This window comes from Ovis aries, chromosome 2 (assembly GCF_016772045.2).
Source record: "Ovis aries strain OAR_USU_Benz2616 breed Rambouillet chromosome 2, ARS-UI_Ramb_v3.0, whole genome shotgun sequence".
NCBI classification, from domain to species: Eukaryota; Metazoa; Chordata; class Mammalia; order Artiodactyla; family Bovidae; genus Ovis; species Ovis aries.
The window spans coordinates 161,100,057-161,123,575 of record NC_056055.1 but is presented as its reverse complement, the minus strand read 5'-3'; the positions used below and the strand labels follow the sequence as shown (position 1 = coordinate 161,123,575).

Below are 23,519 nucleotides of genomic sequence, written 5' to 3'. Positions count from 1 at the left end.
TCTTGCCTTTATTTTCTCAGCTCTAGAAAAGAAAAAATAGGGGTGGTTACTTATAAGGTTGTGACAAAGATTAAATGAGCTGATATGTGTATGTATAAAGTCTCAGATGATAGAATATCAGCCAATATTATTTATACATTTGTCTAAAACAACTTTAGCACAGTAGTCATCTTATTTTCATCACTTATGGACTTCTGTTTTTAAAGGATATAGTTCCAGTTTTGAGCTACTTTATCTACAGGATAAGACTCCCTCATCCATATCTTGCTTCTTTTAGCTTCTACTTCCAATACAGTCACATCTAATATCACTTTCTTAGAGGCAAATCATCATTCTTTCGTAGTGTTTCTTCTGCAGAACAATGTTTGCTTATCTAGATGTCAGGTCATTTTCTATTTAAGTCATCGAGCAGGCGTCCAGATCTTCCTGTGGAAAATATTCGTTAATGCCTCATCACTTACATCTCAAGGTTAATAGGTCTAAGAAAATGAGACCTTTATGCTTGCTTTTCAGCTAAAAATGAGTAGAATATTGGAATTGGTATTACCAAACAAATATAAAATCTTCAGTATTAATCTTTTCACATGAAGATCATTTGCACAGATTAGTGAAAGTTTCAGGTCTCCTAGTAACCTTTCTTTGCCTGTGTAACCTCTGTGCATCTTCATATGTATCCTGCCTCCTCCTTTTCCTGAAAACTAGACTTGCCCTTTGTGTTCCTTTAGCACTCCATACCTAGCCCTATCACAACTGGTATTACTCAGTATTACAATTACCTGTTTACCTAACCTGCCCAATTCCCTATGCCCACCTCTCAGGCAGTAAACTCCTCAGGCTGGGATGGGTGGTGGACACCGGGGAAACTAGGATCTCTTTGTGTCTGTGTCCTGAGTATCTATTATGGTGCTTTACATATAGTTGATTATCGATAAATATTTAAAACATTCAGTATAATGCCTGGAGTACCTTTAACATATCAAGATTATAGAAACTTAGTTATTTAACCTTGGTCCCACATCCCTTAATTGTTTCTTTATCTCTCTTGGCTGCTTCTTGAGGAATAGCATTGCTCAAGCATGCTGCTACCCCTGTCCTACATCGTCCCCTGTCCTCCTTTGGCCCAAAATTAAAAAGAAAAAGGAGGCCAGATATTTGGAAAGATCCCAAAGTTAGAGGAGCACCCTGTGGGGTAATTATGGTCCAGGATGTGACCCCTACTCTTCCAATTATGAAACATTGATTTTGCCATTCCTCTCAAGGTGATGGGCCTCTAGTGTCTGACACAAGCCATCCATATTTCCAAGAACTTAATTTATAAACCAATTGATTGTTTGTTGATTGGTTTGTTTACACGGATTGAAATACTTGTATCTGATACCTGTCATAAGTTGATGATATCAAAACCTCTGTGAAATCCATCAAATAATCAGAAGATTGTTCAGTGACGATGGAAACCAAGCAAAGTGAGTTAAACTGCACCAAAGATAATTCGGTGCAGTTCCCAAGCTGAGGAACAGCCTTGTCATTGCTTCCCTGATGGCTAGGAGAAAATTGAGTAAAGGGTGATAAGGTCTCAAGTGTTTTGAAAGTGTTTACAATTTTTTTTTTCTTATTTGCTAAAAGAAAGCACTTTTAAATGTCAGGGGGACAATGTCATGTTGTAACTCAATATTAATAATGTACAGTTTGGTTCCATGATTATTCGATTCCAACATTAAGTTCCTGAAGTAGTGGTATTGCTGACAATGGTACTAAGACAGACAGAAAGAAAAAGGATTAAAGTTGGATGAGCATTCTGTGTACCCTCTGCCTCTAACTCAACAATCACCAACGTCTGGGGGTCAAATCAACTTCACTGAGAAAGTTGACTGTGCTTGCGTTTTTAGCTGGCTTACTGGCTGGCATTCCTTCAGAAACTAATAATGCATATCCACTGAGAGTTTATCCTCTACCCTTGTGAAGAAACTGTGAAGTATAGGTTAAGTGGTCATTAAAAAAAGTAAGCTGTACCTCTTGTCGAGGGCTAGAGTCTGTGCCTCAAGCCTTACCTCAAGGTCCTTTCTATTCCAGAGTTTGGAAACCCAAGTGCCTACAGAGGCCAGGCTGGTGGGAATGAAGCAGGAAGCCACTGCAGTGAACTGGAGAGCCGAGTCCTGTCTGAAGGAGCAGCCACTGATCTGTTCCAGATAATTGTTGCAAGGCAGGAATGCTGACCTAGTGTTACCACATTGTCCAGTTTCCCAGGTAACGCAAGAAATGCAAATTTTCATATGCCTTCTGATTTAAATATTGTCAATTAATTCACTTGTATTATTATTCTTGAACTGTGTGTGTACCAAATACTGCCACTGGTGAGATTTGGCCTAGAGCCCTCTGATTGTAACTTGGTTTTATATTTTGCTCTCCAGTTCCTGTTTGTTGAATTGGAGACTTTATTTTCTACATGTTTTGCTTTTCTTCAGCATGTTCGGTAAAATATTCTATGCCCGGTTTTTGTGCTGTTGAAACTACCTGCCTCTCTAAATTGAATGTTTTGTGCATAAGTTTTCTTTGGCTGCTACATTTTCTCTGCCACCTTCAGCATTCCAGTGAGCAGTCACATGCTAAATGGAGCCTCCTTGAGATACTTTTCATATGACACCACTAACCATCTACAGGTATTACTACTTACTCATTTCATTCCTGATGTGTAAGCTAAATAAACACAGCAAAATATCATTTATTTCATGGAACTTAGAGATTGTGTGCTTTGGGCTCCCCCATCTAGAGTTAACACAGAGACCATCTTCCTCCTCTTGCATTTTGAGAGAACTTTTCAGATAATTAATTAGACTATGGTTATCTTTAACATTTAATTATATTTGATAGAGATGTTGATTAGACTTGAGTGTTCCTAAATATTTATACATATTTAGAGACAATGTATTTGTTTCTCCAGTGGCTGAGGAGTCTTCCTATTTTCTCTTTGAGTAACCCCATTGCCAGGTGAATTGAAGAATGCTAAACATTTTTTTAAGTAAAAGAGTACATAAACATTAGCGGTTTCAATATGCTGTGCAACCGCAAAATGGACCAAAGTCATGTTTGTTTCATTCTTAGTACAGTTTTAATTTCAAAAAAGCTGATATACATTATTGTTTAATGATTCAACCTATTGAGCTACACCTTGAGTAACCAGAATACCAATCATGCACAGATAAAATGTGAAAATCACCCCTTCAACTTGCTTACTGCACTCTTAAAAAGATTATGTTAATGAAGGCAAGTATATTTTTTTTATAAATAATCCTTATGAGAAACTTTACTATACTATAAAATAGCAAAAATAGCCAAGTATGTTGATGCTTAATATACAGAAGTAAATCATAAAGAAATTTTCCCTGAGAGTTCTAATGAGTTTATTATGTCCTAGATGTTCTGGTGTGACCTACTATACTTTCAGACAGTTCTCTGAATTTTTTTAAAATAACAGAATCCGTGATTATTCTCTTTTCGACTTTTAAGAAAGTAAAATGCATAGTAAGCATTTTCTTCATGTGCATACAAACCCTCACTTTCCTTCTATATTTTCAAAAGCACAAAGGGAAGCTTTACCTTAAAGTTAATTGTCTCAATTGTGTTTTCTGCGTAGTCATGTAGAATGGCAAGGGCAAAGAAAGCACTCAGTGGTGTGTAGTAATACATGTTAATTCCTGAATCTTATCAGAGAGAGTTATAAGGAGAATTCAGTTTAGACTTGGAAAGCCAAATAATGACTGGAGAAACCAGGAAGGCTTCTCTGAGGAGGTGATGTTTAAACTGAGATAAACAGAAGTTGGTTTAACGAAAAACATGAGTGTGGTGGTGAGAGATGTCATGCCAAGCAGAAAAGTAAGGGTGATAGGCTGAGGCATTTTTAGAACCAGTCAAAGGGAGAGCCTTAGTTTTTGTTTGTACTTTGTAGGTCATTCTGGTTAATGTGTTCTTTCTGACTCTCCTTTTTCTCCATGTAGAGAAATAACAGCATAATACCAGTGGGCTTCCCTGGTGGCTCAGATAGTAGAGAATCTGCCTTCAATGGGGGAGACCTGGGTTCGATCTCTGGGTTGGCAAGATCCTCTGGAGAAGGAAATGGCAACCCACTCCACTATTCTTGCCTGGAAAATTCCATGGACAGAGGAGCCTGGTGGGCTACAGTCCATGGGGTGACAAAGAGTCGGACATGACTGAAGCAACTTAGCATGCATGCACATAAATAATAATGTAGATATTTATTATGTGCTAGGTACTGGTTTAAGACTTTTAGCTTATTGTACCCCCAAAGCAGAACAGTTCTATAAAATCTCCATTTTATAAGGAAAGAATATTTTTAAAACCTACCCAAAGTCACAAGGATAGAGCTACAGGACTTCCCTGCAGTCCAGAGGTTAAGATTACAAGCTCCCAAGGCAGGGGTCACAGGTTCAATCCCTGGTCAGAGAACTAATATTCCACATGATGCACAGCGTGGACAAAAATTTTTTTAAATAAAATGAACAGAAATGACTATCCTCAACAAAACTTAGAAAAAGAAGAGATAGAGCTACGTAGCATCTCAATACTGTAGTTAAGTTAAATAAAACCCTATTTAAGACTTTCAGATCACTTCCAGTGTAGTATTTGGCTGTTTGAAATAATACTGCTGATTCAGTGTGTTGGAAGACTAGGCTACGCTCCATGAAACAGCTCATCCCTGTTCCACATGGTGCTGGCTGGACTCATGTATGTGTCTGGGGCTTCAGACGGACCAGCTGGATTTCTCTCTCTCCACATGGTCTCTTATCCTCAAAGGGCCAGTTCCAGTTCTTTGTGTGACAGTGGCATTCCAAGAAGCAAGAGTGGAAGATACAAGGCCTCTTGAGGCTTAAGTCCATCCCTTGAGCTATATCACATTCTACTGATCAAAGCAAGTCACAAGGTCAGCCCAGATCCAAAGGGCAGAATAATAAATCTCATTTCCTAATGGAAGGAACTACAAGATATTTGTGGCCAATTGCAGCCTGCTACATTTAGCATTTAGTCTTTTAAAGGCTTCTGTGTGCCTAGATGTGTAAGTTGCTGAACGTTGCAAACATGAAATGGCCTGTATAAATTATCCTCCTGACCAATGATGGGCAGAGTTCAGTTTTCGTGTTACCTTGCCTCTGAGGACTGATGTCATCCTCATACACAGTTTTTGAACATTAACACTCTTCTACACTGAAAGGGCAAGGATGTTTGAAACCAGAGAGTTTTAACAATCAGGGCAGGAAAGATGTGCTTATATCCTGATAAATTTGTAAAACAAATGTAAATTCCACTGGGGTAGTTTGGGGTGAGTAAGTGCAGCCTGGCAGAGGCATTAGGTCTCTTACAAAAGATGTATCTGAGAGGTCTGTTTTGGAAAAAGTGGCTACACAGTGAAGATAAGAACCAAATGAAAATAACAACCAGAGTTAAAATGAAGCTAATTTATTGGAAGATTTTTTAAAAATGAAAGAAGATATAACTGTAAGATGAGCATGCTCATAAATAAAAATGCATAGCTTAAACAAATAGGTGAAGGTGAAACAGATGGCAAGGTTGGATGGGAGGGCTGGCTAAGTGCTATAAAGGAACTGTGTAAATTGGTATGAGGGTGAAAGATAACTGAAAGGGGCAAATATCATTTAGGGTTACCCTAACAAGCATAATTTAACTAATGGAAAGAGGATGAGTATATCCATTTATTACCCAATCAAATAATAATAATGTTGTAGTTACTCAGACATTATGCTTCAAAATGCTAATGCTCATGTTATTTCTTAATCCAGTCATATCTGTTGTTGCATGTACATATTGTTTCAGAATTTAGATAGAGAAGGTTTCTTTTCTTTTTTTTTTTTTTTTACTTTATTTTGCTTTACAATACTGTATTGGTTTTGCTGTACATTGACATGAATCAGCCACGGGTGTACATGAGTTCCCAATCCTGAATCCCCCTCCCACCTCCTACCCCATATCATCTCTCTGGATCATCCCCTTGCACCAGCCCCAAGCATCCTGTATCCTGTATCAAACATAGACTGGTGATTGATTTCTTATATGATAGTATACATGTTTCAATGCCATTCTCCAAAATTATCCCACCCTCTCCCTCTCCCACAGAGTGAGGTTTCATGTGAGCCTTTTTTCTCAAGTATTGAACATGAGGCATTAATCCTTGCAAATGTCAGAATGGAAGAGATTTCCTTTTTTTGTTATTGAAGTATAGTTGACTTACTGGAGGAGACTTCTAAACTTTGAATATTTCATGAGTTAACTATAATCATTGTGTATAAAATATGTGATAATTTACACATGTTAAATATTGGTATTTTATCTAATTTACATGGTCTCATTTTGATAAATCAGTAGTTCATTCAGTATTCATTCTGTCCTACTATGCATCCAAGTAATGCCACTGAGCACAAGATTAATGTATGATTAACGTGATAAACATTTTAATAGAATTTACTCGTAGTATCACATGACTTAAAAATCAATTCATTGTTTTCACCATTAATCAAGTTTGTGACATTATTCAGAAAAATATATGATGTTTGTTGTTATTCAGAGAAATTTATGAAAAGTAGCTACTTATTTTCATGATGTCATATTCTCTGATATCTAGTCTTCTTGGTATTTTGGGTATAACTTCTAAAGTATACACTTAACACTGCATAACACAGTGAGTTTATTCTTAGGTTGACAAGAATGTTGGTAAAGCAGAGAGAGAAAAAGCCGTCTATTGCCTTAGTTAGCATCATGTTGAAATACAGGTTTCATTTTTATATGGTTGCATTCATTTTAGTGGTTCCTTTATTAATCCAATCAGAGTGTGTATATAAGCTATTTAAATAAAACTCTGATGTGCTTTACAAATAAAATAAAATGTTAGCATATTATTTTTCTTAGAAGCCCCACCATGCTTTTTCTACACAAAAATTATTACTCAGAGATTGTGAGATCATTATGGACAAAGCTAGAGCAAAAAAAAAAAAAATCCCTTGTGTTTTTTGTCAACATGCATAGTCCCTAGCTTCTATGACTTCTTTTTAAAGCTTCTCTTTCATTTCAGATGCCTGTGTTGCTAAAAACCTTACAAGTCTATATGGTAAAAATCAGAATAGAAAACTATGTTGACTAATTGGAATGTACGTTGTCTTCATCAAGTGTTTAAGCACCTCCTGTAGGCGAGGCAGTAAACCTGCTTTAATCAGGAAATGGAACTATTGGAAGAACCTAGAGAAACAAGGTCCCTGATGTAAGGAGTTAGTTTACATTCCTGTGAAGAAAGATCAACAAACAAATAAATGACCAAAAAAAAAATATCAGTTAATAAGAGGTATCAGTGAATTAACAATGTGTGGGAGAATACTTAGGATTTACAGTGTCTCTTTGGGGAGGTGACGTCTAACTTTAATTCTGAATGAAGCCAATGCAAAGAATTAAATCGGGTCACTAAAATTCAGTTCAACAAAAGCCAACTGTCATAGACTTATTTGCATATTTTGAGGGGGTTGGAAAATGAAAATGTTGGTAGAATGGTGGCAGATATTCTCCTCAGAACACATACACACCCACACACCCTACTTTTTTATTTTATTTTATTTCTGCCAGAAATGTTTGTGACATCAATTTAAATAATGTCCTGTGTGTAAGATCTCAGTGTGTGTGTGTGTGTGTGTGTGTGTAAGATCTCAGTGTGTGTCCTGTGTGTAAGATGTCCTGTGTGTACTGATCCTCAGTGTTAGTGAGACAAAAGTGCCTTTCATGTTTCCGGACATTTTAGTTTTAATCTGTGTCTTTGGGGCTTAAACCAAGTCATGTAAACAAGGTAGGTCATAATGAAATCTTCAGGAGAGGTGAAGGGAAAATGTTGTGGATATGTAGTTTTTATGTTAAATTTGAAAAAAAGGATAAACTTTAGTTTTTAATGATAAAACTATAAAAATAAAACTTTAATGAGTCTTGAATAATTGGTCTATATAGAAGATAAAGTTATCAGAATCTCAGAGGCAAATAGAATAGGCTATAATATTTAGCAAAAGAGGGCATGTATCAGTTTTCAGAAGTTTGAGATGCATGGCCTTCTCAGTAAACTATCAAAATGGCAATAGATTTATGTACAGAGATATTTGTCTCAGATTTATTTGTAACTGTGAAAATTTAGGAGAAAAATCTATTTCCACAAAAGGGAAGTAAATATTGAATGCCATAGTAAAATGCTTAAGTTGAAAATAAAGTGCAAAGTGGTAATAATTCAATATTTAAAGAAGGCACTATTATACATAGAAAAAAATTGGAATTAGCTTAGCTTTTTTCAAGAGCAATTTGGCAGTGCCTCCAAAGCTTAAATGTGCAGAACCAACATTAATATGATTGATATTCCAATAGATGAATATTTGTAAATTTATATAGTAGAATACTATTCACATGTTTAAAATGAATAAATTGGATCTATATATCTGCAGAAGAGATAGATCTGTATATGTCAACAGAGATAGCACTCAAAACAGTGTTGAATTTTAAAAAGCAAGTTGAAGAATATATATGTATAATAGTATTTATGTAAAAGTAAAAACTTTAAAATACATATAACAAAGCCAAATATTGTTTACCTATAAAAACAACCAGGAAGGATTGATTGTTGCTGTTCAGTCACTGAGTCATGTCCGACTCTTTGAGACCCCATGGAATGCAGCACACCAGGCTTCCCTGTCCCATCTGTGGGCTTCCCGAGTGGCTCCCAGAGCTTACTCAAACTCATGTTCATTGAGTCAGTGATGCCGTCCAACTATCTCATCCTCCGTCGTCCCCTTCTCCTTCTGTCCTCAATCTTTCCCAGCATCAGGGTCCTTTCCAATAAGTCAGCTCTTGGCATCAGGTGGTCAAAGTATTGGAGCTTCAGCTTCAACCTCAGTCCTTCCAATGAATATTCAGGGTTGATTTCCTTTAGGACAAACTGGTTTGATCTCTTTGCCACCCAAGGGACTCTCTACAGACCAGAATAGGAGTGTTAGTTTTCTTTAGGCCAGAGGGGAGGGGAACAGGACTAAAAAGAGAAACTGGATGGGAGTGAGGGATAGTATTGAACTTCATCTGTAATGTTTTCTAAGTGTTTTTTTTGTTTTTTTAAATAAGCAAAGTGACAAAATGCATTGTAAATTTGGAGCGGTAGCTCATTGTTTATTAGACTCTTTCTAATGTGTGCTTTTAAAACTTTTTAAAACAATGATTGAGAGTCATCCATGTTTGCAGTGGTTATTATTTAATGGTGAGATTAGAGTTCAATTTTAATTTTAATTTTCATCACAAACATCTCTGAATTTTCCAAATTTATAAAATAAATGTTGAAGAAATCAGTCCCACTTAGAAATAAACAAATGATAATATTCGCTGGACTTCGGCTCTGTGAGGAGTTCCTAAGGCCCTTAACAATTAAGCTGCCTCTAAAATGCCAAAGTATCAGCCAAAAAAAAAAAGAATGACCCTCCCAGGAACAAAAGGAAGAAGTAGGCCAGCCGTGGAAATGTAAAACCGGATCCTATCCTGGGAAGGGAAGCTGGTACAGAAGTCTGAGTCAGTGGGTCTCAAACTTGAGCATGCCATTGAATCACCTAGAGGGCTTGTTTGTTTGTTTGTTTTAAAAGATTGCCCTCCAGGGTTTCTGATTCAAAAAGTATGGGGTCAGTTCTGTGATTCTGCATTTGTAACAGAATCCCAGCTGTTAACAGTAATGATGGCAGTCCCAGGACCATGCTTTCAAAACTGCAGGTCTAAAACCCAGCCGTCAGATCTTTGTAGTTTTTACTGAAATATGAGGAAGATATTTGGCAGAAATCAGTCTGATGTCATTATCTGGCAGATCCACAAATTACTTAAGGGCGTGAGCCAGTCCATCTCAGGAAAGTTGGAGTCACACTCAAGAGCAGGCAAACTAAAAAGAAAGAGAAATTGGCATCAAATCATCAGAAAGCTTGAAAGTAAGGGAAATGAGAGCTAGTCCAATCTAAAGACCACAGGCCACGGAAGACTTTTCTTTAGGAAAAAGAAAGGTAATAAAATGAGCGTGAAAAAAGACTGTAAAAATCAGGTTTTCTCATCAGTGTCTGTTGCTGTTTGATCAGACTGGAAGTCCAGAATGACACAGAATTCTTTCCCATCTTTCAGTAGCACCAGGAGCTCTACTAGGCAGGAAACTCCCTGAGAACAGGGACTGTTCTTCCCTTCCTTGCTTTCTCCATCCTTTCCTGACCCCCTCCCTCCCTCTTTCTTTTCTATTCTTCCCCACTAGCAGCTTTTTTTTTTTTCCCCTCAGCAGCTCTTTAGTGCCAGACATTGCCCTGGGCTTTAGATAAAGTGGTATCTTACCACCTTTGTGGAACTTCCCAGGTGGCTCAATAGTGAAGAATCAGGAGCCTCAGGAGATGAGGGTTCAATCCCTGGGTTGGGAAGATCCCCTGGAGGAGGAAACAGCATCTCACTCTAGTATTCTTGCCTGGAGAATCCCATGGATAGAGGAGCCTGAGGTTGCAGAGTCAGACACGGCTAAGCGGCTAAGCACACACACCACCTTTGTACTCCAGCACATAGCACAGGCCTCATACATAATAGCTGCTCACTAACTGTGGAATAAAACATGAATAAACACAGACATGATCAACAGGGATCATGGTTAAAGGGGCAATGAATGAGAGACAGAAATAAGGTGCTATTCCTGCAAGCAGGTCATTTCTATAAGAGGCATAGACCCAGTGGAGTGGGCCTAGCAATGTAATTAGCACCTTGAGTCACCACTGAGAATGCACTACTTGGCACCTTCCTTTATACTCCACATTTTTCCCAATAAATTTTTGCTACTTTTCCCACTGCTTGCCAGTGTTTCCCACTCCCATCCCTATGCTTCCTGACTTTAAGCTAAATTAGTATATGCTTCATTACAACACCTTTAATCTGCCTCACAGCCAAGGCAGCAAATAAGGCATATGTCTGAATACATAATGCTTTTAACTATATTCTCCTACTTTCCCAATGAAAAAATCTGAAGAAAGGTTTGGAACTTGAGTAGTTTTATGTCTGTTAACACTGTTTAATTTATTTAATTTGTTTACTGAGTCATACATGCATATATAAAACTATCTAAAATATTATTTTTTATTTAAAATTTAAACAGTCTTAATACTGTGATATGAATCTTAAGTCATTTAACACAGTTTTTGAGAGCATATTACCTTTACTTTCAATTAAGTTGTTTAAGATTCAGCATTTTTAATTGTGGATGATGCTGTCACCAGAAATTTTTATCAACAAACTACAAGTTCCACTCATATAACACTAGAATAGTTTTTTTCATTCATCCTTTAGTGTGCTTTCATGAGTTCCACAAGGTAATCACACACACTGTGTATTAAATTGATTATAGAAAGTCTTCTTTACCACATCAGTGCTAGCAACTGTGGTATCACATTCTTCACCAGAATTAAGTACTAAATCTTTTTAAAAATTTATTTGCCATCTTTGTTTATTCACCAATTCCATTAAGATGACCTCTTGTATCATTCCACCTTAGCACTGACTGCTGCTGTTTCAGGCCAATGTGTCTTCTCCCCAGACAGTACCTTGTAACACAAAAAACGAATTAAGAGAATGCTCCATTATAGAAGGGAATTTGTAAATCTTAAGTAAAGCGATTCCCACTCTTACAGCCAAGAACAGTGGGGGAAAGTCTTCTCATACTTGGGAATGCACTGTGTGTTTATTTCCTTTTAATTTTATCTTCAAAAAATAAAGAAAAGAAACCCTCTTGTTTAGGTGAATGTAATGATTAGAAAAGTAAATCATAGGGGTTTGTAGAATTAAAGAGTAATCAAAAGTGATTGTATTAACACACAGCTTTCTAGTTGTTAGGTCACAAGAGGTAATAGATATGTTTTTATTGCCAGAAGGAGGTTGTATATATGTGTAATGCCATGGTTATGAGCCTGTCTCTAGTAATTAGAAAGCTACATGTGTTGAAGAGCCAGCAGACTAGTTGATCTGGAGTAAATAGATCAAGCTGGAAGAAGAAAAGTTGACTTTGACATGTGATTTTGACAGCAGAGGACATCAAAATGGCTTGCTACACTTACCAGTTTATTCCATTTTAAAAGTATGCAGAGATGATATGGGGTGGGAGGTGGGAGGGGGGGTTCAGGATTGGGAACTCATGTACACCCGTGGTGGATTCATGTCAATGTATGGCAAAACCAATACAGTATTGTAAAGTAAAATAAAGTAAAAATAAAAATTTTTTTAAATAAATAAAATAAAAATAATAAAAATAAATAAGTGTGCAGCTTCTCAGTTTTTCATTATTAAATATAGTATTTACATATTTATATGTGTTTCAGGCTACCTTATTAGAATTTTGAAGACATGAAAACATCAGATGAACCAACCTGCAACATCTTGGATTCAGATTGGAAGATGAAGAGAAACTTTAAAGAATGTGGCCTATAAAGGCGGGTAGTACCTGAAAATATTAACTGACTCACACTGTAAAAATGAGACCAGTTTCTAAACAATAGAGGTTCTTTTAGTCCAACATGAAGGTTCAAGACAAAATGTTGAACTAAAAACTTACACTCCTCCCCTCTCCCACTTCAGAAAGGTACCAGCATTGCTGAATATGATTTTCTTTAGTCAGAAGCACTTGTTTTTACCCATGTAGACCATCCTTAGGAATTAAATATTGGTTATTTAATGTAGATTATAATGGGAAACTGATTTTTTCTACAATGGCAGATTTCAAGGACTTGGTTCCAAACTGAGCTGAAGCTTCCCAATGCATTTTGTACAGTCTGGGGAAAACTGTGCTGCATTGGCCATTTTTGAAGGCCACGATGCCCTGTAATACAAGGACATCATCTTATTGCTGATATCTTTGGGGAGTCCTAAGCAGACACAGAAAATGAATGGAGGCAAGGAGTGTGACGGAGGGGACAAGGATGGAGGTCTTCCAGCTATACAAGTTCCTGTGGGTTGGCAGCGTCGTGTGGATCAAAATGGAGTGCTTTACATCAGGTGAGCCCTTCCTGTTACCTGCATTATCTCCAAGTTTGCAGCCACCAAATAAAGAAGTACAGCCTGTTCCTCTGAGAACGTAAAATATTGTGACTGGTAGCACCTCAAATCAATTTGAATAAATGATCTTTGTGCTGGAAATATTAAGTGTTTTTATTTATATTATTTTGCAATATAAAACCTACCTTAGGTTACAAGAGAGGATTTTTATGCATTATTTGTGTTTATATAAAGTGTTGCCCTGCTTATCTCTCTAACAAGGATAAAGAAAAAGATGAAGATTTCTAAAAGAAACCCATGAGCGTCATTACCACATTCGCAGGAGAATGTAAAATACTGAAAATAGACCCGATGTCTCCTGACAATATTATTGTCCTTCATAGTGCTTCCGCTGGCTACTCTGATGTAAGGTTGTGTTTTTCTCTATAGGCAGTTTCAATTACCAGTTTCTTAATGCCTGATATTAACTAAAAATAATTTACCTGTTTTTTCTGTGCAGTTTTTAATCTATTCCCTGCATATAATAATAAAAAAGAAAAAGTCATGATGGAGTCATCTCACAAGTAAAAATCATACAGATTACATGTAAATACCTGTTCTTTTAAATTTTGATGGTCTTTGTTATATTGAGCAAGTTGAATGAAATAACTGTTGGCAAGAACTTTTAGTCTTATTATTAAATAATCGGCACCTAAGTTCCTTACTTTGTAGTTTATTGGTAAATATGTGAGTAGGATACCTTAAATCTTTCTCTGTGATGTAAATTTTTAAAAAGCTATGATGAAGAGAACTTTTTAAAAGATATCACATTGCCTCATTAGATTAATTATGTTGCTTTCAGTTCATCAGTATTACTTTTATTTGTATCTCAGTTTCAGTGGAATTCTTGTTTGTGCAAAGCTTTATTTATATAAATGAGGAATTTCCCATGATACATACCCAAACAATTTCATACTATAACATCTCAGAAGTCAGTTCAGATCCTGTCCTGGATTCGTTTGTTTGGTAGAAGTTATTTCTTGAAGTAAACTTAATGGCCAGCTGAAATTCTCTTGAACGTCTTTTCTAACTTCTGTAATATGTAGGAGGTGCCCTATGTTGAAGTGAAGGGATAAGGAAGCAGGGAATGTGGAGCTCACCCCATTGAAGATTAGATGGAGAGGACACGTGGGATAACTCTCCCAAAGTGTTTCTGTTGCCAATCCTGTTGCCAAACTTCCAGGAATACTTCATCAGTGTAATGTAGCAAGATACCGGTGTTGCGTTCCTGTTTACAGTTGTTCTAGTCTGTAAGGAGCAAATATTATGTATTTACAACTAAGAGCAGTTAACTCCAAAAATCTTGATAATTTCAGTTTATTTGTTTTGATTTTGTTTTGTTTCTTCTTTCTCCCTGTGAAAGGTAAATCAGCTTTTTAGGTTGCTGAGAGTTAAGGCAAAGTAAGTCTGGAAGTCTGTCGGTTGTCTTGCTCATGACATCCCAAGTCTGAGTAGACTTAACTGTTAGTATGAGTTAGTTTGAATTCTCCCAACCCAAATCTGCACACTAGGGATTATTTTGGAAACTAACTTTGCCAGATAAGCTAAAACACCTTCAGATAAATTCAGCCCAGCATAGGTTTGATTCATGTGTATGTGTAACTGGTTAACTTACCACTTGAACGTATATAAGAGGCTAGCCCTCCTTCTATAGCTTCCTTTGCAATGTGTAGTTTGCTTATAATTTTTAGGTTAGTTTCCAGCTGTTCCTGCCTCAGGGTGGCATTGAGGCTGCACATTAAATTTCCCACCTGCTTCCAATCTTCTAAGCTTTATCTATGCCATAAGACTTCTAACTATTTTTATGTTAATTATTACTCCCAAAAGTTAATTAAAGAGCTGCAACTGAAGGAAAGAACCCAACTGACTGACTGAGAGGAAGTGTTTCTAAAGTGTCTGGAGTACTCTAATATTATAGAATTCAGGAATTCTTGTATTCAAGTTTAATTTACAGTTAAATCCTTTAGGATTCATTCATAGACTTTCTTTAACCGTAACACATAAGGCAGTTTTTTTTCACAATATTCTTGAATTCTTCACATGATAACTAGTGATTTTGTTTTATCAAAGCTACCAGACCTCCAAAAACACCTTGCTGGCCCTCCCATTGGGTGGAACTCCAATCTGTAATATGGGAATTCTTATTCTTTGCATATCATCTGGAAAAAAGTGTTAGCCCAGATAAATGAATGAGTTAACAAAGTTGAGGATTTTAATTGTGATTTTTCTACATGCCTAAGTCATTTATATGGTTGTCCATAAATAAAATATGAATTGCATTCTAAAGCAGGTTTATTTACAGACACCAAACTACTACCTGTATTTTTGTAGAAGCAGAATAGTCTACACCTGTAGTGTAAAAGGTCTGTAAAAAGCAGTGTAAAAGATTGGCTGGAAAAGGTCAATCCTCATCCCAGTTTCCAAGAAGGGTAGTACCAAAGAATGTGCTAAGCATCAGACAGTCACACTTATCTCCCATGCTAGTAAGGTCATGCTTAAAATCTTGCAAGCTTGGCTTTAGCAAACCAAGAATTTCCAAATGTTAAAGCTGGGTTTAGAAAAGAAGAATTAGAGATCAAATTGCCAACATTCATTGGATTATAGAGAAAGCAAGAGAATTTCGGAAAAACCTCTATCTGTTTCATTGACTACCCTAAAGCCTTTGACTATGGATTATGGCAAACTGGAAAGCTCTTACAGAGATGGGAACACTAGACCATCTTACCTGTCTCCTGAGAAACCTATTTACGGGTCAAGAAGCAACAGTTAGAACCCTATATGGAACAACTGATTGGTTCAAGATCAAGAAAGGAGTAGGACAGGGCTGTCTGCTGTCACCCTGTTTGTTTAACCTATATGCTGAGCACTGATGAGAAATGCCAGGCTGGATGAGTCACAAGCCGGAATCAAGATAGGCAAGAGAAATATCAGCAAGCTCAGATATGCCAATGATACCACTCTAATGGCAGAAAGCAAAGAAAAACTAAAGAGCCTCTTGATGAGGGTGAAGGAGGAGAGTGAAAGAGCCAGCTTAAGACTAAATACTAAAAAAAAAACTAAGATCATGGCATCTGCCATCATTACTTCATGGCAAATAGAAGGGGGAAAGGTGGAAGTAGTAACAGATTTCCTCTTCTTGGGCTCCAAAATCACTGCGAACGGTGACTTCAGCCATGAAATCAGAAGTTCATTGATTGCTTCTTGGCAGCAGAGTGATGACAGACTTAGACAGCATGCTGAAAAGCAGAAACATTACTCTGCAGACAAAGATCTGTATAGTCAAGGCTGTGGTTTCCCCAGTGGTCACATACGGTTATGAGAGCTGGACCTTTAAAGAAGGCAGAATGCCAAAAAATTGATGCCCTCAAACTGTGTTGCTTGAAGACTCCTGAAAGTCCCTTGGACAGCAAGGAGATCAAACCTGTTAGTCTTAAGGGAGATCAACCCCAAGTATTCACTGGAAGGACTGATAGTGACCCTGGAGCTCCGGTATTTTGGTCATCTAATGAGAACAGACTACTCATTGGGAAAGTCCCTGATGCTGGGAAAGATTGAGGGCAGAAGGAGAAGATAGTGTCAGAGGATGAGATGGCTGGACATCATCACTGATGCAATGAACATGAACTTGGGCAAACTCTAGGAGATGGTGAGGGACAGGGAGGCCTGGCATGCTGCAGTCCATGGGGTCGCAAAGAGTCAGACACAACTAGGCGACTGAACAATGACAACAAGTAGTGTAATGCTCTGCTTACAAAATGGAGAGTATTGTTTCTGGAAATTTTATCACAAGGCATTAAGTGAAAGTTTTGGTAAATAGTCATAAATAAAAGATATTCTTGAATGAAAAGTATATAATAATTGTCAAAACATAATATGTATGCAAGTTGTAAGATCATTAATAATGAAAGTCCTAAGATAAAAATTGCCCATTTTAAACTAATCCTCATGTAAATAAACATTAAAGACTTAACCTGTCATCTGAATTAGCACCTAATGTATAGACTTAAATTTGATCAGTAATCACGTAATACTGACTTCTGTCACCCAAAGAGTAGTAACATTGAGAGCACTACCCAGTCACCAGCTGCAAGGCCTGCAGGCACCTTTCTGCCACCTAAAACTGTTTCCTCGAGTTCCCCATCCTTATCAGTCCACCTTGGCTCTTCACTAGAATTTGAGCTTGGCAACACTGATCTATATTCAAAGAAACACATGAATGAGGGAGAAACAAGAGAGACTTGTTTTTACAGAGGGTCAACTTGGTCCTAGAGCTGCAAGATTAAAGGAAAGAACTTGTCAGCCCAAACTTTCGTAGACTAAGTGACTTTCTGGTTTGACCGCCAACACATTCCTAAACTTCAGTTTTTCTCCAAACAGCTTTCAAAATAGATCTTCTGGTTCAAAATGATAATGATTACTTTCATGTAGTTTTCTTGTTCCTTTCTTACCTACACTTTTTTAAGAATATCATTTTTCTCATCCTTACTCTGCTCTCAGTTGTCAAAGTACTTTTGTTTTTCTATGAAGATCTGTATTTTTCTGAGAAATATTTTGGTTCAAAAGAAAGAGCAATAGTGTTAAAGGCTATAATTTAGTAGCTAACATAATATTGACAAAGAAAATGCTTTTCCTTAGTAGGAAAATATCCTGTGAAGGACAGTAAGACTATAAATTATGCCTTTTTTTTCATGTAATATGTGCAGTCAGAATTATTTCCTGATGTTTTTTTAAACTATTTTTACAGTCCCAGTGGGTCTTTGTTATCTTGCTTGGAGCAGGTTAAAACATACCTGCTTACAGACGGAACATGCAAGTGTGGCTTGGAATGTCCTCTTATTCTTCCCAAGGTAACCATTTTGCAATAGATGTATCAGCAGTTTTTTATTTTTTAGGTGTTTCATATGTTTGCTTTTCTCATTTGGCATTTCATTTTTATATTACTTCTCCAATCATATATGCATTTTAAAGTCTTAAGTTAGATACCTTTTGCATGCATTTTGGAATGCGTAAAAATTGTGGAAAATAGTTCAAGTCCAAGAGTCATTTTCAAAGGTGACAAACCTAAACTAAATATTTCATCAGAATCTCTTTTGCAAAAAATAAAAACACCTCTTTTGCACCTTTTTATTAGAGCTATACCCATGCTTACTCTTTAATAGTGCACTATTTTCTTTCCTTACTGCTCAGTCGGCAATGTTATTTTTAGCACTGGTGTTGATAAATCTGCCACAAATATTTCTAAAATCACAAAGCTGGACCTTTCTAGCCAAAAGTGAAACTGTTTTACTCTTTTGCAAGGTAAAAAGCAAAATCATTTTAAATGATTATAAATATATACTGTAGACACAGGTCATTATTCTGCAAATACCTACAATAGTGCTAATCTCAGAACTAAAAATCAATAGACAACTTTTTCTTTTTTATTTGTGTCACCTCTTTCAAGAAAAAGCACTTGAAACAGCGTATATGTATATATACAATAAATATTTTTTAAATAGAGTAGTAGATTTTTTTTAAATCAGTAAAAAGGTAATATTAATATAGCAATAAAATAAAGCCAAAGAAAAAAACTAGCATGTAGCAATGTCAGATTTTAGGGGTTTTAACTGTATTTTATATGTTTTTTGTACTATTGTAACAGCAGGAAGTACCTAAAATTGGGAACATTATCAGATACTATACTTTTTCATGTATTTATCTTGGCTGTCATAGAATTAGAATAATTTTCATTATTTTCCCTGCCACTAAAAACCATAAGTTTAGTAGAAGGTATTTATTACATTATATATAAAGTTCCTTTTCTTAAATTTAAAAACTTGAGAAAGTTTTCTTCAGATATATGGGTTAATCTATGCAGAACTTCTTTTTTTTTTTTAACAAGGGGATCTTTTTACTTAATATTTTTGCAGACATATTTTAAACAAAGGCTGTGCTTTTTCCAGGTGTTTAATTTTGATCCTGGAGCTGCTGTGAAACAAAGAACTGCAGAAGATGTTAAAGCAGATGAAGATGTCACAAAGCTATGCATACATAAAAGAAAAATCATTGCAGTGGCCACACTTCATAAAAGCATGGAAACCCCACACCCTTCTCTGGTGCTCACCAGTCCCGGAGGAGGAACAAGTATGTAATATGGTGAAGGGTTTAGGAATTTTCCTCCCCGACTCCTCTCCTGGAGAAGGAGTCACTAGAAACCACCTTGCCAAACATTTTCTGAGTCCACTTTTCAACCACACACAATGCATTTAAAATTATGTATGTTTTATCTTTTCACTACAATTGATAGTTAGTTCTGAAAAATTCCCATGAAGTTGTCTCCCAAAATTCCCTATCCAAGTCATTTAGTTAAATGAGCAGAATAAACACCGAATAGCACCTACAAATACTATGAAGGTACATAGAGCTGAGCTAAGCAAAGAGAAAGTGTCATTGGTTTTTAAGAAACAAATATAGTCTTTTTCCTAGGGCTGAATTGGAATATGTAGTCCACAAATACAGCTAGCAATGTTGTCAAGAACTAGCAGTATTATTGAGTCATATTAGCTGTATATTGAATACCTACTACCAGAAATCACCTTGCCAGGAACTTTTTACACCTCCATCCAACACATGCATGCACACATGCTTTCAATTTTACAAAATTTCAAAGCTGCAGAAAAATTATAAATAATTCATTAAACACCCTAGACTTACCAATTAATATTTTGTTTCAGGAGCTACAGATACTGTGACAGTTCACCCATAAGTATTTCAACACACATGGATGTTCTCTTACATAAACCGCAGTCTAATTATCACATTCAGGAAATTTAAAACTGATATAATAGTGTTATCTAATATGCAGTCTATATTCAGATTTCTCCAGTTGTCCTAATATTCTTTTAGCTTTTTTCAACCCAATCTCTTTTTAATGCAGAATGCAAAGATGATGCAACTGTAATTAGTTGTTTTATTTCCTTAATCTACACTGGTTCCCCAGTCTTTTTAAATCTTTCATGACACCGATATTTTTTAAGAGTCTAGGCCAGTTTTATAGATGTTCCTCAATTTGGAATTGCCTGATTGCTTCCTTATATTTTTATTGAAGTTAAACACAATTTGGTAGGAATACTGCATAGGCGATATTATGTCTTCATTAGGAAGCACATAATGGCAGTTTATCCCATATTGATGACATCAAGTTTGATTGCTTGGTTAAAATTATGTCCATTACTGAGGTACATTTTCCCTTTATGATTCATATGTAATTTGTGGAATTATACTTTGAGGCTGAGGAATTTTTCTTCATAAGGGCTAGAGTAGGAACTCTCCAAAATATTACAGTTAACACTTGAATAGTAAGTAATTCTGGATAAAATATGGCTGAACACCAAAGCATTTGTTTGTGAAAGATAAGTAACATTGCTCTGCATAGTTAAAAAAATAGGGATGAGGAGTGTAACCTGCAGTGATCAGAAAGCTTCATTGTAGAACTCAGATTTGAACCAGCCCTGGGAAATAGTAGGATTTAGGCATATAAGGAAAATAAAATTCTTGTCCAGAGCAACTATGGAATAGTTAAGGAATGCGGTGGAGACTAATGTGACACAAGTGGAAAATTAAACCTGCATAAGTAAATTGGGGCCAAATTATTGATAGCTTTAGATAAAAAGAGAAGCAGTTATGATACCATACAGGTCACTCCTAGAATTCTGTGAAGAGGGCAGGGAGAGACAAATTTGGCAATTATTAGCAGAGAGCTCCTCTTCAGTAACCCTATTACCTTTAAACTAACCTTTAAACTTTAACAGGAATGATCAGAAAAATTGCTCCACTAAGGTATGTAAGAAAAAAATAGTGAATTTTTCTCTTTCTTTTAACAAGCCATATTTTTTAAATTAAAAGGTATTGCAACAACTTAAAAACATTTAATAGTAAAAAGCTATTTAAAATTTACCATTGTCCTGCCACCTTCATGTAAGTATGTTTTCATTTTCACTCTGTACCTTGCACATGTGTTTGCACGTACTCATATTTACTGCTGTTCTCACTTCACATCATAGCAGTTTCTGCCCTGCCTACAGAGTCTGCCTTGTTGCCTTTTTAATGACTGAAGCAGAATCTTGATCTAGGTCCTTTGTCATATTCTATACATTCTAGTTTCATTAATGAAATTAAAGATAAATATTTAATTAAATTAATATAGGCATATAAGGTATAGCTCCATCTCCTTTTAAAACTACATACTTGATTGGATTAATTTCTACTCTTTTACCAGCTTCAGATACAGCATTTATTTCAATTTTTAAATGTTAAACTATATTAAAAGGTTAGGATTTAAATAATTAAGGATTAAGAAAGCTCAGTAGTTTTCACCTCTCTTTGTTTTACGTACATAAAACATGTAACTTATCTCTTTCAAAAAGTCTATTTGATATACAGGAAAGCACTCATTGGGTGCCCAGCATTTACATTTCCCAACTCTAGTAATACTTTAATTCCTTACTGCCACATAACAGCAGCATGGCTTTTACTTATTTAATATTACTGTTATTTTTTAAATGGTAACTATTTTTCCCCAGTAGGGAAGAAATCCTTTCTGAATATCAGTTCCTTTCTAAATTCTGTTGAATATAAAAATGCCAATGTCTATATTTCTTATCATTGAACTATAGATGGCTATATAAATAAACAAGAAAAGACACAATTTGGTGGTTTTATTACTGAAGAGGACACAGTCAGTCCTGTAATGATGTTAGTGATATTAATAGAGACAGCTCTGTTCTCACTGAATGCCATGCTTAGTGCCCCAGATATTTTCATGTGTTGTTTCCTTGATTACCAACTTTAAAACTTTCTTTAACAAAAAAAATGATTTCAATTGAAATTATCTATTGCAATTCTCTTATATGATTGTTTCTTTTAATTTTCATGTATTGTCCAGAAATCATTCTATCAAAGAATCTCTACCATGCCAGAAACAAAAAGCCCACACCTCCCAAGAAAAATATATATGTTCACTGCATTCTTTTACTTCTTAATTGTAACCTATCAAGACTTCTGTTTATCCAGGTTGAAAACCACTGTCTCAGAAATTGTTACATTATGATTCAACCTGTATAGTACCCAGCAAGTAGAAGTATATTTATCTTAAACGTGTAATTATCCATTCAAGTAAATATACCTCTGATTGCAAATGAATCCGAGTATACTTGATATGCTGTAGGTCTCAGAATTGGGATGGCCAGTATATAATGTGAACAGTACCACTCCCATGTTCTGTGCCCTAATAGAATCATTGGCATTTTCTCATGCAGCCCAGCTAGAGCTCAGCATCCTTTTCAGCACAGTTCTGTAAGCAGCCACCACCAGTTGATGAGAATTGCCATATGAAGCTAATTTTATTTGCCACCCCAGTTTTAGAAGTCACAACTTTATAAAATAGTTAAACATCTTTAGGGACTAAAAAAACTTAAAACTAGAATTCTGACATGATTGAATGAAAATTCTGTATGATGAACCAGCTTGCTTTTGTTGCCTGTATTCTGTCTGATCTCCGAAAGAACTGAAGGGATTCCAAAAAACCAGCAAGGGAGCAATGCACTCTAAAAAGAGAATACTCAGTTGGAACCCAGTACTGAAGATGGTTGCACTCTGACTAAATTTTGCATAAGAATTCTACCCTAATAAAAGAATTGCAATCTTTTACCAAAGTTGGTTGATAAAGGCTGTTTTTACAACAATGACTGATTAAGGGTAAAGTAATTAAAGTGTTACAATATTACCAACTTGATGTTAAGTTAGCATGATTGTTTAACTTCACTGTATATACTGTTGTTATCGCTCCCTTTATAAAAGATTCAGAATCCTGTTTACTTAATTCACAAATATTAAGACTCTTTTACTGTCACAGTGAAAATGTTGGGATAAGAAAGAGTTTTTGTAGCTGTCTTGTGGGGGTTTATAGGAACATTTTTAAGGTAAAAAATTTTCTAGTGAAAATGGCAGTTCATTTAAGTCATCCAAGAAAATAGTATGCCAGACAGATTACAATTTTCTCTTGTAACTGTATTCTTGAAAAAAATTCAAATCCAAATGATAATAACATTATCATTTCCATCTGGGCTGTCAATCTTGATTTTACATATGATAAACATTATTAGAATGACTAATGTCTGTATATACAGATTCAGAGCCTCATCCTTTCTCAACAGATAGGAGGTAAACAAGAATAATGTGCAGTTATTGAGAACCTTTGGTCAACTAAGGAAGAATAATGTGCATTTTTTTCAGACAAAATTTATTGTAGAATACAGACCTTTTTTTTTTTTATTGCAGAGTCACAGTTTCTATTTGCAAATTTCTTTTTCCAGATGCCCTTCCTTCCTCATTTTCTCCTTTCTTCCCTTCCTCCACTT

The 23,519-nt window shown here is 35.9% G+C and overlaps 1 protein-coding gene across 50 annotated transcripts in view; it reads left to right on the top strand.

Moving 5' to 3' along the window:
• The window catches only part of MBD5 (methyl-CpG binding domain protein 5), a 479,551-nt gene that overhangs the window by 408,723 nt on the left and 47,309 nt on the right, over positions 1-23,519 (top strand). For 32 of the 50 annotated variants that reach the window (XR_009599347.1, XR_009599348.1, XM_060410010.1 and 29 more), the window contains 4 exons: positions 2,071-2,244; positions 12,411-13,083; positions 17,867-17,969; positions 19,065-19,245. Coding sequence is in view for 48 of the 50 variants with exons in the window: in XM_060410010.1 (XP_060265993.1) it covers positions 12,971-13,083; positions 17,867-17,969; positions 19,065-19,245 (397 nt within the window). In the remaining 2 variants the exon portion in view is untranslated. Of the gene's footprint in view, positions 1-2,070; positions 2,245-12,410; positions 13,084-13,344; positions 13,489-17,866; positions 17,970-19,064; positions 19,246-23,519 lie in introns of those variants that run through there. The other 18 variants (XM_060410028.1, XM_060410008.1, XM_060409992.1 and 15 more) reach the window with 2 other exon arrangements.